General features: G+C 45.1%; 1 protein-coding gene across 5 annotated transcripts in view; it reads right to left on the minus strand.

Moving 5' to 3' along the window:
* The window catches only part of RFTN1 (raftlin, lipid raft linker 1), a 209,978-nt gene that overhangs the window by 88,381 nt on the left and 103,195 nt on the right, over nucleotides 1-18,402 (minus strand). For all 5 annotated transcript variants that reach the window (XM_043595469.1, XM_043595470.1, XM_043595472.1 and 2 more), the window contains one exon: nucleotides 11,648-11,756. In XM_043595469.1, the coding sequence (XP_043451404.1) occupies nucleotides 11,648-11,756 (109 nt within the window). The remainder of the gene's footprint in view (nucleotides 1-11,647; nucleotides 11,757-18,402) is intronic.

An 18,402-nucleotide genomic window follows, 5' to 3' on the forward strand; every position in this document is an offset into this window, starting at 1 on the left:
TAGGATATTTCTCTTTAACTGTTAGTAAATGTAGCACCCAAACTGACATGTGATACAAGTGTAAAATACACAAATTTCAAATATTTCACTTGTAAAAAATATAATATATAAATAAATATATATATATATGTATACATATAATATCTCATTACAAATTGAAAACAGAGTATTCTGGATATATTAGGCTAAATAAAACATATTATTAAAATTAATTTCACCTTTGTTTTTACTTTTTTTTAACATGGCTACCAGAAAACTTTAAATTACATGGGTGGCTGACACTGTATTTCCATAGCACTGCTAAGGGATAAAATGCCAGTTTTGATTAGTGACTATAGGGGAGAGATAAAAGAATGAGAAATCAAAGCTGGAAAAACCAATATATTTGAAGATCTGATTAACAACTATGGCAGAGTGCAGGGTGGGAGTGGGGGAAGAAAGCAGAAAAGGAGAAACATGCCCAGGAAACCAGTCCTTTTAAAGGACCGTGGTCAGATAAGCCGGGACTGACCCAGACAGAGCAAACACTATCTATGAATTCCACAGCTGTCAACAAATCCAATGACCTAGTTTTTGCTGACTACGTGTTAGAAGATTGCTATGTCTGTTATTAAAAAAGCAAGAGGAATGACAGAGGCGCTGAGCACGTCTTTCTGGAGTGACAAAAGAGAGGAGGGAGTTTTAAACTGCCCTGGTCCAGATTTCCCCTTCTTTAGAGGTTTGGTGAGGATTAGGAGACACAGTTGCTATACCAAGTGTCTGGGCTTACACACTTATTTTAGGAGGACCAAAAAAGTGCAATAAAGTCCTTCACTCCTGCGAGCAAGGGCCATTGTGTGCAATGTTAGGAGACAATCAGTGTTAGGAATCCACTGTATAAAGAGAGGAGACTCACCCCGCTGTTGCTAACAATCTGTGATTGTCAACGGTGGTATAGAAATAGGAATTTGGGAAAGACAAGAAGCAAGGGGAAAGTTCTTAAATTATAGCCGAGAAATGCCGAGGTAAAGTAAGTAAAGAAGTTTCTTACCACAGACCTTTTCAGAACCTTGACTCCTTTAAGGAGCATCATGACCCTCCAACAGGATTACAACATGCATGTTTCTTAAACATGTCGGGCTACAGAACCTCTTCTGCTGAGGAGTATCGCAGGAAGAGCACATATCAAGAAACGCTGGCTTAGAAGAAAGAAACTCCAGATTTTCGGCGCTTTTTGGCTTCACCTTCAGCCCCAAAGGAACATTACTGTCTGCTATAAGCATGGTTCGCAGGCCATGGGAACTAGAACACGGTGGTCATTCGGATCATCCGTCACCAGGCTCCTTGTGAGGCCTACTTCAATACTGTGAGAGCAAAGTACATCTCAGGTGTTCCGTGGCCACTACTATGTCCTAGAGAGGCGCACATCTTCCTCACCTTCAGGAGCTACCAGGCTCGCCTGCAGCCAACCAAACATCTGGCCTCAGGCAAAGTTATGTGTGCCCCGGCATCATCAACCTCCTACCAACAAGTGGGGATGGAAGAGATATTAGCCTCCCAAGGTGACAAATGCGAGCCAGGAGGGTAGAAAGGTATGGTGAAAAGTGTTAACGCCCAGGCTGAATGTCTCCCAAAAACAAAACAGGGAGAGATATCAGGTATATATCTGGTGGCATATATCTCACCTCTCTCGGTATACCTTCTGTTTTCCCTCCAGTCTTGTCTGCTCCACTAGCACCTAGAATATTTTCTGATTCCTTGGATTTGGGCAATTTCTTGGCAGAGACCACAAAGGGATGCAAGTCTGAGGGCCACAGGCTGCCCACAGAGCCTACAACAGGCGACTTTCTGTTCTATGCACATCTAAATACCATTTTTAGGAATCCCAAGTTAATTTTGTTTCTGATTTAACTACAAGTTTGCTTATTGTTATTGTTTCATGTGATATGTGCTGCAAAAGCTAAAAATTACATAGAATTGCAAGTTCTAATCCCCTAGTCAGGTATTAAAATTCGGTTGCTTAATAAAAATTACATTAAAGGAGAACAATGAAGATGATTCAGCAAGCCCAAGGAAAGAAAGAACATCTTAAATTTAAAAGTGGAAAAACAAAAGCCCACAAGACCAGAAATCTCGGAACCATCCTAGGAATAATACAGGAACAACATGAGTTCTATGGGATAAATGGCAGTGGTTTTTAATTATAACCCAAAGACATTTTGGAACAGGCTTCGTAAATTATGTGCTGGAAGGGGTGAGGCCACCAAAAGAGCTTCCACAGAGGCTACCAATGGCCTCATGACTACATCACCAATGACATTATCAGTGGTTATTTCTGATTTTTAGTGTTAGGGTCGCTGACAGAGCTGACAACCCCTCCTTACTTAGATACCCTCGACCTCCATCGCCCAATGTTTGAATTTCCCAGGCCCTCTTAGCCACTTCCTTTCTGCCTCTTTTCTTTGCATGGCAATCAGTGCTGGAATTCCCCGGGGCTCAGCTCCCTTCCTTCATCAGTGATTTCATCCATGACCACAGTTTCAATTATCATTTTCCAGCTGGTGTCTCCAGCCCAGATGGCTGCCTTGAGCTCTTGTACCATGGAAACAATGTCCTGGCCCACTGTCTCCCTTATCTCAGCAAAGGACCCCATTCATCCAGTTGCATAGCCAAACCAGCTCGATCCTCTCCTTCTCTGCCACACCCTGTTACTCACTCTGGTGAGCTCTTAGGCTCCATAGTTCTGCTTTTTTCCTTTTAAATGTTTATTTATTTTGAGAGAGAGCGAGCACACACACACAGACAAGGGGGGAGGGGCAGAGAGAGGGAGAGAATCCCAAGCATGCTGCACACTATCAGCACAGAGCCCGAAACAAGGCTCAATCTCACTAACCGAACCATGAGATCATGACCTGAACCAAAATCAAAAGTTGGACGCTTAACCACCTGAGCCACCCAGGCCCCCCAGCTCCATAGTTCTTAATTCAAACCACTTCTCTACATCTCCACTATGATGATACTCTGACTGTAAGCTTAGCTACAATCTCTGTCTATAAAGAGATACTCCAACAGTGTCCTAACTGCACTGACTCCTTCCCCCAATCCAATCTCTACATCTCTTCCCAAAGTGCACATTTGGTATCATTCTTTAGCTCCTCCTTAAAACCCTCCAATAGTTTTCCATTGCATTTGGGATAAGATCCAAATCCTGAGCCTACGTGTGAGTCCTAGCCACCCCCAGAACTCATCCTCCATTCTCTGCCGCCAAATCACAATGGTCTCCTTCTTGTTCCTTGTACCAAACATGCTCCCTCCCACCTCACAGCCTGTGTCCAAGCCATTCCAATAACCACTAGCCCTGACTCTCCCTCACCTGATTACCCATTAGATCGAAGTGTAAACCCCACTTCTTAATGGACCATTCCCTCCTTCCACTGCCAGCCTGGGTCAGGGCCGCTCACAGTGTTCTGCTCTGGAACGCATACCCATTTTGTCACTCTACTTCCATCATGTGACTATCTGCTCCATGTCTGTGTCCTCAGCTACACTGTAAACTTCACACGACCAGGGGCATTACCTGTACTGGCTCACGAAGGTATCCCGGGACACTACCACATAGGGGTCCTCAAAGATCTGTTCAAAGAAACATGAATGGATCTTGGCCCACACTACTAGATCTTGGATTCATGCAGAGAGACAATGAACCACAACAATCTGTCTTGTTTCTTGGGGAGTGATCAAGACAAACATATGATCCCTTCCCTCCCCTCAGGCTAAGATTAACTTCAACTGTGTCCCCTGGACAGAACAGGAAGGTCGCAGGCCAATGAAAATAGCAGGGGGACAGAAGATCAAGAGAGGCTGGGGTAGGAGAGGAACTTTATAAGAAAACAGAGGCCCCCAGGCAGGAGGGCCTACATTTTTCTCTCCACTCTGAGCATCGAAGCCTGTAAGTGGCTTCCTACCTCCTCTCCAAGCCTGAGGAATGGGCATCCAGTCCCCTGTATGCAGCCGATGTCCACTCTGTGGGCTCACCCCACCTGGACCTGCCTCTACCTTTAACTCACCTCTGACTTTCTTTAGTTTTCTCCTCTCCACTGGTAGCTTTTAACTCCTACTGAGAGCAACCAGAACTTCCTCCACCTGTACCCTGTCTTAGCCACCACTCTCTCTCTCCTTCCAAACTTATTTACTCTTAAACCCATGGAGGGAGGCCTCTGCCTGCTCCACTCTTGAAAACTGCTCTTATAGGATTTACCAGTAGCCTCCAGTGGCCAAACCCAGTGGGCCACCCACTCAGTGGGTTCTAACTCAACCTCTTTTCTGCTCTTATAATATTCTCTTCCCTCAGATTCTGTAACATCATGTTCTTCCTTTTCTCCTCTTGCTTCATGGAACTTCTTTCTTTTGTTTTCCTTCTCTGGGTCCTTTCCAGAGCTCCAGCCATGGTATTCTCGTCTCTTCCCTCCACAAGCACAAGTGAGTTCTCAGGTCATGATTCTATCCTGTCCCATGGCGTTGCCACCTCAAACAGTGGCTACTCAAAGTGCGGTTGGTCCTCAGCACACTGCTGGTCCATCAACTTTTTGTTAACAGTCCATGACAAGATAGGTACATAAAACAAGGGCAGGCATGTAGACACTTTTCTAGCCATTTGACATTGCCGCCATGTTTTTACCGTATTTTACCTAAGTATCACTTCTTAATGGACTGGAAAAAAACTAAAACCAAACAACAAAAAACTGGTCCTTCAGCACAGAAAATTTGAGAAACACTGATCTAGATCTTACAGTTTTAAACTGATCGATTGGCTTACATTGAAAAACCAAGAGACGTCACAATAAGAAAATAAAAACATTGTCGGCCTCTCTAAATGAGACAAAACCAACTAGCCAACCAAAATACAACAGAAGATCTTGTGGTACTGGGTTCGTATTTCCACCAGGCAACAATGAGTTGATGCTAAGTGGTGGCTGCCCCCTTGAGATGGGCATGTGCCATCCAGATGGCCACCTGAACTTCCTTCTCACTGTCATTACCTGCCTGGCCCCTCTGGGCCTCTGAGTCTGCCCCTCAGATAACTACAGCTCCATTCCTAGCTTCCTCCTGCGTTCCAGCCCAACAATCACAACTGTCTTCTGGAATGTTCCCTTGAGTGTCCCACCAAGTCCCAACATGCCCATCCCCAATCTCATTACCTCTCTGCCCCCAAATAGTTCCTCATGCCATGTGTTCTCCGTCCTCACAAGGGACCCTACCTCACACTTCAGTCACTGGAGTGTCATTTCAGACTTCTCTCTCCCCTTCTACGACACAATCTTAACGATTTTTCCTCTGCATTCGTCTTTTAATTTGTTCATTCCTGTGACAAATGTTTATTACGTTCTGGAGACAATAGCAAATGGGACGCCCTCATTCTCCAGCAAGGCCTTGCTTCCACCACCAGCCTCTTCCCTGCCCACCCCCAGCAATCTGTCTTCCACTCTGAGGGCATATGCTCATTCACACACCATTTTGCCTCCACTCCTCCCCAGCGCCCACCAGATCCACCTTTTTGAAATGTCACAATTCACTTGGCTTGGGGGTAGGTGGGGGTGTAGGTAAGGGAAGCCTTTTAACATATTTCTTCTTTCATTCTGAATCCGCATCTTGCACAAATTAAAATTAAACTCTCTGCACCGCACTTGTAGAAATGAGGCCCTAATACTCAGCGATCAGACAGAAAGCAAATGATGAGTCATTTATATACTATGGCCAAGTTTCATAATCCTGGGAATTTGGGATATTCTGTTTCATTAAAAGGAGACATTTCTATTTTAAAGATCTGTTGGGTTCTTCTCTTTAGGTCAAGATGTTAAGAAGCACCATTTGGTTTTTAATTTTTTTTAATGTTTATTTTATTTTTGAGAGAGAGAGAGACAGAGCATGAGCAGGGGAGGGGCAGAGAGAAAGGAAGAATCTGAAGCAGACTCTAGGCTCTGAGCTGTCAGTACAGAACCTGATGCGGGGCTCGAACTCACAAACCTTGAGATCATGACTTGAGCCAAAGTCAGATGCTTAACTGACTGAGTTACCCAGGTGCCCCGCACCATTTGGTTTTTGAAAGGACAACACATCTAGCTTAATCTAAGCCACTGAGTTTCTGACCATGAGCTGTTCCCCACAGGACAAGGCAGGGGTCTGCCTCGCCTCCCCTCCACTGCTACATTCTAAGGTCTCTGTGGCCCAGTGGAAGACAAACGTAGGTCCGAGTAGCTCGTGCAGGTCAGTGCTCACCCTTCCATCATAAAAGGGAGTGAATCTATGGGGCAGAGCCCAGAGTTGAGTACCTGAGGGCAAAGGCCCTGAAGTCTCTCACCTGGAGAGTGGCAAGGAGTGTGGCTTTCTCAGATGGGCAGCGAGGCCTAGAGACCCAACCTCCACAGAGGGGAGGCATTCAAGAGGTTCTAAAATCTATCTCTATGTACCAGACAAAGCTCCACCTGTCTGCCTCCCATGCCATCTCTCCTCCAGCTGGGACAGCCCCCTCTCCGTTCCTGAGGATGACACAGAATAGGCAGCATGGCCAAATGGTTAGGAATGCACCCTTTGGGTCAGATGGGTTAGGTTCAAATCTCAGTCCCGCCTTTCACAGTTTTAACTCTGGGCAAACTGCACAGCGTCTCTGTGCCTCAGTTTCTCCACCTATAAAACAGGGATGAGCCTCCAGAGGGGGTGAGATAAGGGTTAAGAGTATAGTGTGTGTAAAGCCTATTAGCACAGGGTCTGCCTGGCACACACAGGGATTCCCTCTGTGGAGTGAAATCCCATTTAAAATTCAAATAAACCTACAGGTACATAAATATGGGCCAGCAGCCTATAATATAGCCAGGGAGCCCAACCTTTTCCTTTCCTTTTCTTCTTCTTCTTCTTCTTCTTCTTCTTCTTCTTCTTCTTCTTCTCCTTCTTCTTCTTCTGCTGCTGCTTTCTTTGGGGGGTGGGGGGTGGGGGAGGGCTTTTCTGTATTCTGTCACAGGGGCTCCAGGCCATTCCTGCATCTTTGTAGTAAACCCCCCTGATTTACCGCACCTCAGCTGGCTTGAGGAAGGCTCTGTTTTCACACAAGCAAAAGAATCCTGCCCAGAACAGCCTTCCTCTTCCCTTTGTTCATCCCAAATCCCAGCTAAACAGAACTTGACTCTCAGCCTTGAACTTTCTTTCCATGCTCCTCTCTTTACCAAAAACAGCGCCATCTGCCTCACCCCTCCATCCAGCCCTCACTTTCCGGGGGCCCTCATTCTATACCACACCTCTAAAACCTTCCCCACTTGGCCGCAGAAACTTCCTGCTCCACCCAAATCCCACCACCTCCCGCTGGGGCCGCTCCTGTAGAAAGACCTGCCCAGGCTGCATCCGTGAACAGTCCCAGCCCCTGGGCAAAGTCCTCATCTTCTCGGAGCTGTTTCCTCATGTCTAGAAGGGAGACACCGCTGCCAGTGTGGCCTCTTGTCCATAATTAACCGTGAAGCACAACCCAGAATGACTCTGAAAACTTCAAAGCGTTTTCCAAACATAGGAGCTCTTTCCCAAGAAGCTCCAAAGAATGTAAAGGAATGTGAAGATGAACATGTAAGCCCTTTGTTTGACATCATTCTGTCTCCTTTACAGTCCTCTGAGAACTCTGAAGAACAGGAAATTCCAAGGGGCCCCACAAACCAGCCACACAAGACAGGCTCTGGAGGTACCTGGCGGCGGGACCTTTGTTTCAAGGCAGCAGAGGCAGCATGTCTGTTCTCAGACAGCCCTGAGACTCTTTGTCCCTGAAGCATTCGGTTCTAGGACTTGGAACACACAGTCTCTCCAAGTCTGATCATAAATCTGCCTTTTAAATGTTCTGTGGTCCATAATAAATAATTTACATAAAGGGCCGGTTGGATGGAGCACAGCAGGATACAAGAGGGGAAAAACAAAATGCAGTAGCCCAGATTTAATTTGAACAGCCAAAGTGCTCAGAGAAATCATTAGACCACACTGAAAGGAACAGAGTCGTCTTTACAGAATTCCCCCTCACCCTCTGCCGAAAATCATGATGGAGAGGGGCTGTGAATTATAGCACCTTCAGCTTAATTTTACATGACACAGATACAGATGATTTTATTTTTCCCATTTGTGAGAAATAATGAAATCTCCTTTCCCTCCTTCCATCCATGTTCTCTATCCAAAAGTTCTGCTAATTTAAAACATTCAGTGGAAAAATAATACTGGGCCATTGTTTTTAAGAAAAAAAAATTTAATCACTTTGAATTTAATTCTAATAGGCAGAGAATATGAGCTTATCCTGTATGATGGTACAATGACAAAATGAGTTAATTACCATCTCATGGTAAGACGGATCTGCTTGTCACAGGAACAGGAGCCATTATTTCACACAAAATAATGACCCAGATAAAAAGTAATGACTGTAAGCTGTAGCCGCCAGTGACACAGCTTCATCTTGGCCTAAGTGAATGGCAATTAACAAGTGTCACCACTCTCTATATATACAAATAGGGACCGGGCTATTCATTAAATATTTACTGAAAAGACACAAATGGTTTTTAGTGTATTTCTTCCCAGGAAGCTCCCATGGTCTTCTACCTGCGCGATGACAGAAAAATTTACACATGTGTAAAATTCTGCCATCAGCTGGAAAAGCTGTTGATCCTACAGAGGGGTATTCAGTTCCCCTCTGCTCTTCACACACAGAAGTGGTGTTTTCTCCAGACATCTTGTCCGACAACAGAAAAAAGGAGCAGAGGGAAGGAGGCCCAGACCCATTGTTTTGTCCCTCTTCTCCCGGGTGTCACAGCCATCGGCCTAGAAACTACAGCCACAACCAGCACCAATGACCAGTAATGCTGGATCCTTCCAGGTCCAGCTCTCGGCTACACTGGACGGCGAGGGACAAATGGCAGGATCTCAACACCCCTGGGTTGTTGGCAGAAACTGTACCTCCACCTGCTGACCATGACCATAAACCACCTCTCTAGAGACGAGCAGAGGTGAGAGATTCTGGGATATACATGAGGAATCTTAGTACTACCCTAGTGTGCAAGTTATCTAGTCTGTCTGGACCCAATGGTTTTTGTTTGAAAACCAGGGGTATGGCAGGAGCAGGATGGCATGGTGGGCTTTTTAAAGTATATAATATTCAAAATGTTAAAAACATAATTCTTATATTAACATAGAATAAGCAGGTGTCAATGATTTACTATGAAACGAACCATCAGATACTGATACGCATGCATGCATGTACACACACACACACACACACACACACACACAGATAGGCAGATGTCTACCTACACTCCAAACACTACACACACCAGTATCTGAGAGCCCACTAATCAGGCTGCTGTCTCCTTAAGACCTGATATTGGCACAATGTAACAGTCATGCAATGATCTGGCTTGGTTAAGACAAAAGTCCCAAATCGTATGTTTTTTCATTATTTTTTAATGTTTATTTTTGAGAGAGAGAGAGAGAAAGAGAGAGACAGGGTGCGAGCGGGGGAGGGACAGAGAGAGAGGGAGACAGAATCCAAAGCAGGCTCCAGGCTCTGAGCTGTCAGCACACAGCCCGATGCAGGGCTTGAACTCACGGATCATGAGATCATGACCTTGGCAGAAGTCAGATGTTTAACTGACTGAGCCACTCAGGCCCCCCCCACCCAAATCATATGTTTTTAAAAGAGCACATGTGAAAGTATGGACAGAGACTCACATCCTCATCTTACCCAATTACCTACAAACATTCCAAGTATCTGAGTCTTGATTACAAGCCTATTTCTAGAACAGTTTTTCCCCAGTACTCAGATCATGGGGTAAGTTCCACCTCTAGCGTGTCCCTACTCAAGTTTATTAGAACATTTTGTCTGCATCGATCCAGGAAAGAGGGCCCTATGTGTACAGGCATCTACATAAGTTACACAAAAACTCATGTTGTCAGGCTTATGCACATGCAAACAAAAATTGCCTTTCTCCCCATTTCTTTTTTTTTTTTTTTTCCTGAGAGAGAGAGAGGGAGAGAGAGAGTGCAAACAGGGGAGGGGCAGAGAGAGAAGGGGGAGAGACAATCCCAAGCAGGCTCTGTGCTGAGCCCTATGTGGGGCTCAATCCCACAAACTGTAAGATCATGACCTGAGCTGTAATCAAGAGTTGGTGGCTTAACCGACAGTGTCACCAGGCACCTCATCCCTCCATTTCTTAAGTCATGACCTGAATTCCATCAGAGAAGAGTCTGCATCGTTCTAGTAAAATTATCAGAAATTTTGACCTACGAGGTCATCTGACTCCCAGTCTCCAGGTCTTGGCCACCGTACATGAGGGGTTATTCCTAAGGCCTCGTTGAGCCTGAACACTCAATCAATGTTGAAGGGAGGGAGGCAGGAAGGAAACAACAGCAAAAGGGTCACTGGGTGTTTAAAGGGACAATCTGATTATTTCACTCTTTTGCAAAAATCCTCTGAGCAGCCTCCATTGCGTTTACAGCAGAGTCCTGGCCCTGCTCTCGCCCCCGGCACTCTTTTTCTTCCCCAAAGCTCCTCTGATCTCTTCACTCCCCTCACTTGCTCCTGCACCGGGCCCTCACACACGCTGCTCGCTCTGTTTGGAGGAGTCCCCGACCTTCCCCGTGCAGCCCCATCATCAGGTAACTCTTCATCCTCTCTATCTTAGCGTGAGATACCCCCATCCCCCACCCCCACTGATACCCACCCCACACGGTGTCTGCTGCTTCCCTGCTGGTAACACTCATCACTCTCCTCCGGGGTCCACCTTACAGGTGTGAGGACCTGAGGGCCTGAGAGTGGGGACCACGGCTGTTCTCCGTGTCCCAGCACCAAGCAGGCATGCGCTATTTCTGGCCCAAAGTTGACGGCCAACACTATTAATGAATTCATTAGCTGACAGATGAGGTCCCAAACAAGCCATAATCACCTCTCCAGGATGGGGAATTGTCAGTTGTTGTGGGAGACTGGGCGAGAGAGAACAAGGTAAGCACTAAGGAGTGAACTTAGCCCCAGTCCGGGCAAGGACATTCCTTCTGCAGTGAATGTCCTACTGAAACTCAAGTGAACCCTGCAATTAGGCAGGGAACCTCGTATGGCATGATGAGAAATTCAAAACCAGACACATTTCTGGGCAGAGAAGGACTCCCCTGCAAGTAGGCAATTTTCCCTTGTGTAACTGCATATGCCAGTGGTCACGGGGCTCTGGGCTGCTCCCACACTAGGAAAGAAAGGCGGCTCGTAGCAATGAGGCCCCACAGGACAAGTGGAAGGTGGGATCCGGGCTGGCGGTGGGGAGCGGCCCACCACCCTGAGGGTTTGGCAGGAGTCTCAGCAGTGGGTCCACAGGCCTGTTCGCTGTGAATGCCACTCTAGCCTTAAAAGACAAGATCCAAGGTCTCTCCAGACTGGGAAGGGGGGAAGTCATCTTGTTTCAGAGTCATCGTCAGCCCGAGCTATGTGGGGGGGGGGGGCGCAGGGGGTAGGGGGTGCTGCACCCCTGTGGGGCCGCCCGAAGGCCCAGGTGTGAGGAGGCACTGGCTGCTACCCTGGCCTGTGCGGTGTGGCTGAACTGCCCTTGGCCAGCCCCCGGCCGGCTCGCGCTGCACAACTGTTCAACTGTCTCCTGACCACAGGGCTCACCTTCTTAATGAACTCCGGGATGAGCTTTTGGCCCGTCAGGTGGTCTAAGGAGGAACAGCAATCTAATTCCAAGATGTAGCGTTCGTTGTGGAGATCATTTTTCTGAGATCTGAAGAGGGGGGAAAAAACAACCAAAGGTTAAGATTTTGTAATATACTTATGTATGAATCATTGGGTATTTAATAAAACCCCAAATTCTTTCCTGAAAGTAAATACCAAAAAGGCACTGCTGAAAAATAATTTATGGTAAAAACTCAAATTATACATAGATGTATAATTATACACATCATGGAAAGACCTCCAAGACATAGCATTAAGTAAAACACAACATTATAGAATTTTAGTACAATATGGTTTATGTGTTAAACAACACACACACACACACACACACACACACACACACGCTCCCATAATATTTATTTCCCATGGGTTTATATCTGCCAAGGCATAGACAAAAAGGCACACCAAACCAACAACAGCGTTTAATTCTGGGGGAAGGAGAGGATCTGTCTGTAGGGGAACTGGGTCTAGGGCTGGTGGCGGTAACTGAAATTGACTTTAGCTGTATCTTTAATTTTTTCCACTTTTTCTGAAGATAGTATATTCTTATAGCACTTGGAAAATTAAAATTAATTTAAAAGAACTTTTAAAAGGTTCAATCCCTACAGAAGGCAATCTGGCAAAATCTACCAAAATTAAAGATGCATTAAAGAAAGAATATAAAGCAGGGCACCTGGGTGGCTCAGTCGGTTAAACACCCAACTTCGGCTCAGGTCATGATATCATGGTTCGAGCCCTGCATTGGGCTCTGGTGATGACAGCTCAGAGTTTGGAGCCTGCTTCGGATTCTGTGTCTCCCTCTCTCTCTTCCCCTCCCCCGCTCACGTTCTGTCTCTGTCTCAAAAATAAACATTAAAAAAATTATATCTATCTATCTATCTATCTATCTATCGAGATATATGGCAACTAAAGTCCTGGGGAAAGAGTGGATATAAAGGGTTGTTTGTGGCAAACAATTTCGGTCTTCTGGTCAGTGCAGAGGCATCCAGCATGGCCCTGTCATTTCCCCACCCAGGTGGTGTGGCCGCTTCTGTCCTTCCCACATGTAACTGTGCACATCATGTACATCATGCAACACTCAGGAGAACCAGCAGCAAGTGATACCAGAAGGAAATTCTACCACTCCACACCATGCCTTTGAAGAGCTCCTATAAGGAGCTCTTGTATGGGGGCCTGAGGAACTCCTGAAAGCCATGTGATCATCAGAAATTGAAGGTGATTCCTTGGCCCACCCAGCCAGGGATAAGGCAAGAAGAAATGGACTGCAGTTAAGTGTCAGCGGGGCGTGTCCGCTCTCTCTCCGGGTGGCTGGTCATGGGGATCAGGACTTAGGGACCAGGGCGCTGGACTCTGTCCAAGGGCTTACAGCGCACGCACAGTCACTCCCCACTGGCCGAGGGGTGAGCAGGGCTCTCCCGGCCCACTTATGAGGAGCTCTACCTAAGAGGGGCCCATGCCAGCCTCTGTGAGAGCAGGGGTGGCCAGAAAATTCTTAAAGTGGGCACTTTCATACAGAACTCTGAATACTCATATATCCTACCAAATCAGTGGTTTCTGAATGCATATTTGCTATATTTTAAAAAATGATTTCTAAGATTCTTATATATCATGAAAAGCAATTTATGTGCTACCATTAACCATCTGGGTATGATTTACATGGAATTCAAAAGTGAAAAAATTTTAAAGAGGATTTGGTTTTTCCCAGGTGTGCAATTATCATTGGGTAACCAAAGGTCAATAGCATATCTTGATTTTATTTTTCCTTCTAACATATCCTTCTAACATATCCTTTCAGGCGTAGGGACTGAGGCACATACTTTTGAAATGTAAAAGAATAAACTGATTCCTACTGGTCAAACTGGAATAAACTAACTCCAAAAAAGAAACCGATTCTGCGCTCCAGTCTTCCTGCTTTATAACTTCATCAGAGACTGGAATCATGTTCTCATTTTCCCCCCACATTCTCATCCTCTATCCCCCCCCCAAACAAAAGACCTATTGAGAGGAACTAAAGCAGAATATTTCAGACTTTTGAAAGAGAAGACGTGGTCATGACATCCTGTCATGCGTATCGTGGGGTCTCCAACAACAAAGACAGGTGTGGGAAGACAGTGTTCTAACATGTGAAATCCCAGCTGCTCTGTCATATGAAGACAAAGGTCAGACTGTGTGAGGTTATTTATAAACATCCACTGGAGGGGGCGCCTGGGTGACTCAGTTGGTTAAGCGGCCGACTTTGGCTCAGGTCATGATCTCATGGTTTGTGGGTTCGAGCCCCGTGTTGGGCTCTGTGCTGACAGCTCAGAGCCTGGAGCCTGCTTCTGCTTCTGTGTCTCCCTCTCTCTCTGCCCCTTCCCCGCTCACACTCTGTCTCTCTGTCAAAAATAAAATTAAAAAAAAAAAACCATAAACACACACACACACACACACACACACACACTGAGATTTTAAATGAGTAGGCTAAAAAACAGGAATCATTTAAAATAAGTCGACACTGTATCCACTCAGTAAAACACTCATAAGATGAACAGAGGGAAGATGAGTCTGTCTTTCAGCAGCTCAACAGCCCAGGTTCATAAGGAATAACCTTTAGTAGAGGACCTCATAACTACCATCTTTGGTTCTATAACAAGAAGTACTATAAGAAGGGAGGCATCTCTGGTTCATTTCATCAGATAATTGACTCAGTTACATCTGAACTGAAAGGAGCACAAAAAATCAACAAAAATAGGCATTATTACAAATTTTCTAGATGCCACATGAAAAATCACATCCTGACCTACAGTCTTGGCAAAGCGAATCCAACATCTGCTGAGGGAATAGATGAGCAACTAATAGGTCTTCCCTGGCTTCAGGGATTACCTCCACAATTTAACCACATTAAATATGATTGATCTGGTGAACACATGCTAAGGTGACCCCTTCCTCCCAATCACCTCCACCTGCTGGTGTTCATGCCTTTGTAAAACCCTCCCTTTGAGTGAGGGCAGGTACTGAACCTTGCTTCTAACCATCACAATATGGCAAAGAGGATGGGGTATCACTCCTGTGATTACACTATGCTATAAGATTCCATTTCAGCAGACTGGAGCTATATGTTCCTCTTGCTGGCTTTGAAAAAGTAAGCTGCCATGTTATGAAAGGGCCATATAGCAAGGAACTGTGGGCAGCCCCTGGATAACAGTTGGCAAGAAACAGGGATGTCAGTTCTATGACTGCAAGGAGATGAATTCTGCCAAGAACCTAAGGGAAGCAGTGGAAACAGATCTTTCCCCAGTTGAACCTCTGTTGAGATCACAGCCCCTGACAGCACCTGTATTGCAGCTGGATGAGATCTGATGCAAAGAACCTAAATACGCTACAGAATCTGTGAGATAATGAATGCATGTTGTTCCGAGCCATCAAATTTGTGGCAATTCATTACAGAGCATAGAAAAATAATACAGATGCTGAGTAGGAAGATATTATAACTTCATGCTCAGAACAGGCCTCCCACTGATGAGTAGGTCCAGGTCCAGGCCCAGGCCCACAAGATCTAGTCAGACAACTGACAGCAGCCTGAGAGTGGCCACTGACAGGTGACGAGTGTTACACATCTCTGAGGACAAGGACTACCCTGGGAGAGAGAAGCAGACACCTGCCAGAAGTGGCTGCAGGGGCCTGGGCGTGGCCCTCCAAGGGATCACATCAGGAGGGAATAGTATTCTGCAGTCAGTAAAGTTCCTAAGGAAGAAGCATTAACATGAAACTCTCAGCTGAGGAGATATTTGCCCTCACAGGAGGGGGAACACCATTTATCTTTCCCCAAAGGCCATTCTGGAAAAGGAAACGAGAAACCTGGAACCAAACTTCCCCCGGACTGAGGCTTAAATGGCTTCCAGTTCTGGAAAGGACAGAGACCTGGGTTTAAACAATAAGAAAAAGGAAGAACACAGACTGCATTTTTGGAGATGTGGGATTAACTACAAACTAAAGCCTCCCTCATCTGGAAATTAACACCGCATACTCTGAAATTAAATGTGAGCACTCTGAAAAGAGCACTGTTAACAACGAAATATGCATCCCCCTCTCCCTCCATTATCCATTCCATAATTTCCTCCAGACTTACTGGTTACAGGCTACAAGTGCTAAAGCAAACTAGAGATGAGCCATTTACAATTATGGACAATTTATTTAAACTTTCTGTGTCTCAGTTTCTTTCACTGTTAAGTGGAAATATTATGAATAACTGTCTCTTAACATCATTGTAAGGATTAAATAAGACAAAAGCCTATAAAGCCCTTACTATAGGCCATGGCGGGAGGTCTGGGCTGAGCAAACATTAGCCATTGCTGATTTAGCGACTCTCATCTGTAATTGCGTTAACTTTCCAAACACCCTTCACAGTTAAGAATTATTCATTCAATAAAAACTGACTGTAACTACTATGTGCCAGACATTATTCTTAAGCATATATCAATAGAGACAACAGAAGAGACAAAAATCTCTGCCCTCGTGGAGCTTACAGTCTAGTGGAGAGGGACAGGACAAAAACAATAAGCATACATGAACACATAAAAGAGTATGTTCAGCAGTAGTTCAGAAGAAAAAAGAAACAGCAAGATGAAGAGAATCAGGAGTATGTGGGAAAGCTGCAATTTTAATGAGGGTGGTTTGGGTGTCCTCACCAAGAAGTGACATTTAGAATAAAGATCTATGGGAAGTGAGGGAGTTGGCCATGCCGATATCTAGGGTAAGAGCCTCCAGGTAGAGGGAACAGCCAGTGTAAAGGCCCTGAGGTGAGATAACACAGAGGCCCTGTGGCTGGAGGCCAGTGAATGAAGGGCAGAGGAGGAAGAGAAAGAAGACAAGCCAGAGAGCCAATGGGGAGTGAGGTAATGTAGACCGTAGAGGCCACAGTGAAGACAGCAGTTTTTACACAGAAAGAGGGGAAGCCCTTAGAGAGTGTTGAACAGAGAAGTAACATGATCCAATTGATTGGAGGCAGCTAAGAGAGACTAACTCAGAGGGCCAGTGGGGAGATGATGGTGGCTCAATGTGGGTTGTTAGCAGTATAGCAAGAGTCACAGGCTGGATTCTGAATATATTTTCAAGGCGGAACTTTCAGGACTTTCTTGTGGAGTGTAGAGGGAGGAAAGCAGATGAGGATGACTGAGAATTTTTGTCCCAGTAACTGGGAGACGGGCGAAATTGCTACAGCTGTCATGGGGAAGGTTGTGGGTGGCACAGGTTTGGGGGAAGGTCAATAATTCAGTTCCAGACGTTCTGAATTTGCTTTATGCAGCAGACATCTAAGTAGAGATGTCTGGTCGACAGTTTAATACATATTCCAGTCTGGATTTCAGGAGAGGGGCTGGAGATATAAATATGAGAGTCATCAGCTTTCAGATGGTATTTAAAGCACAAGACCAGCTGAGATTTCAATTAACATAGAGAAAAAATAGTCAAAGACTAAATCTTGGGACCCTCCATCATTGAAGACATTGGGAGAAAAGAGAAGAAAGCCCAAAGGAGAAGAAGGAGAAACCAGAGGAAGGAAGAAAACCAAGAGACTATGCTGTCTGTCCTGAAAGTCAAACCAGGGAAGCATGTCAAGGAGCAAGGTATGGGCCACCCTGTCATCTGCTTCAATTAACAAATGCACAATCTTCTCTTCAATTTACCAGTAGTCTTGAAATCCCCAAAGGGAAATAGGATTTAATCCATCCTACGGAAAAAAGTGCAAAGAAATCTGTTTACATTTAATATGTGATTAAAATGCGTTGATTATCAAATTAATCCATTGACTTGGGTCCTGAACAGTTTGGTCCCTTGAAAAAATAAAAACATCTTCATGCTGTTAGGTCACTTCTCAAAAACTTCCTGGGGAAAAATTAACTGAAAAAACCTCTAACCCTGTCACATCTTGAGGCCCCCACTTGTATGCAGCATTGGAGAGTTGGTGGGGGGGTTATTTCCATTCCAAAGGGATTTTCTGAAAGGAAGAGGGATAAAAGGGATACTACTGGGCAGAGATGTGATGCCCTAAAAGCCAAGAATACATAAGACAAAATGCATTCAAATTCTTAGTGTAGCAACGTAGTGGTAACAAGGCACATACACATGGCGGTCCTTGACTGCTCAGGACACTGGGGAAGTAGCTAAGACTTCACAGCCCAGCAAAGTTTTAAAAAGCCATCATAACATGACAACTAAACTGGGTCCCGTAACTAAAGGGCACTGGAGAAGTAGCTAAGACTTCACAGCCCAGCAAAGTTTTAAAAAGCCATCATAACATGACAACTGGATGGGTCCCATAACTAAAAGAGAACATGAATAGAAAAACTGATGAAATCCAAATAAAATCCACATTTTAGTTAACAGTAAGGTACCAGCGTCAATTTCTTAGCTTTGACACATGCACCATGGTAATGTAAGATAGTAACACTTAGGGAAACTTGATGAAGGGTATAAAGGAATTATTTGTGATTTCTTTGCAATTTTTCTGTTAAATATAAAATGATTCTAAAATAAAATTTATTTTTATAAAGAGAAAAAAAGCCGTTCTATACTTTTGGGTATTTGTGTTTCCTGTTTTGACTCTTTAATATTGATTCTCTGGGTCAGCATCTCTACACTAAACCTACACCGCTGCCTGACCCTACTTCTCATATTGGAGGTCCTTCAAATCATATGAAGGCATTGTCTGAAACAAC

The sequence above is a fragment of the Prionailurus bengalensis genome, chromosome C2, assembly GCF_016509475.1.
Source record: "Prionailurus bengalensis isolate Pbe53 chromosome C2, Fcat_Pben_1.1_paternal_pri, whole genome shotgun sequence".
Lineage (NCBI taxonomy): Eukaryota > Metazoa > Chordata > Mammalia > Carnivora > Felidae > Prionailurus > Prionailurus bengalensis.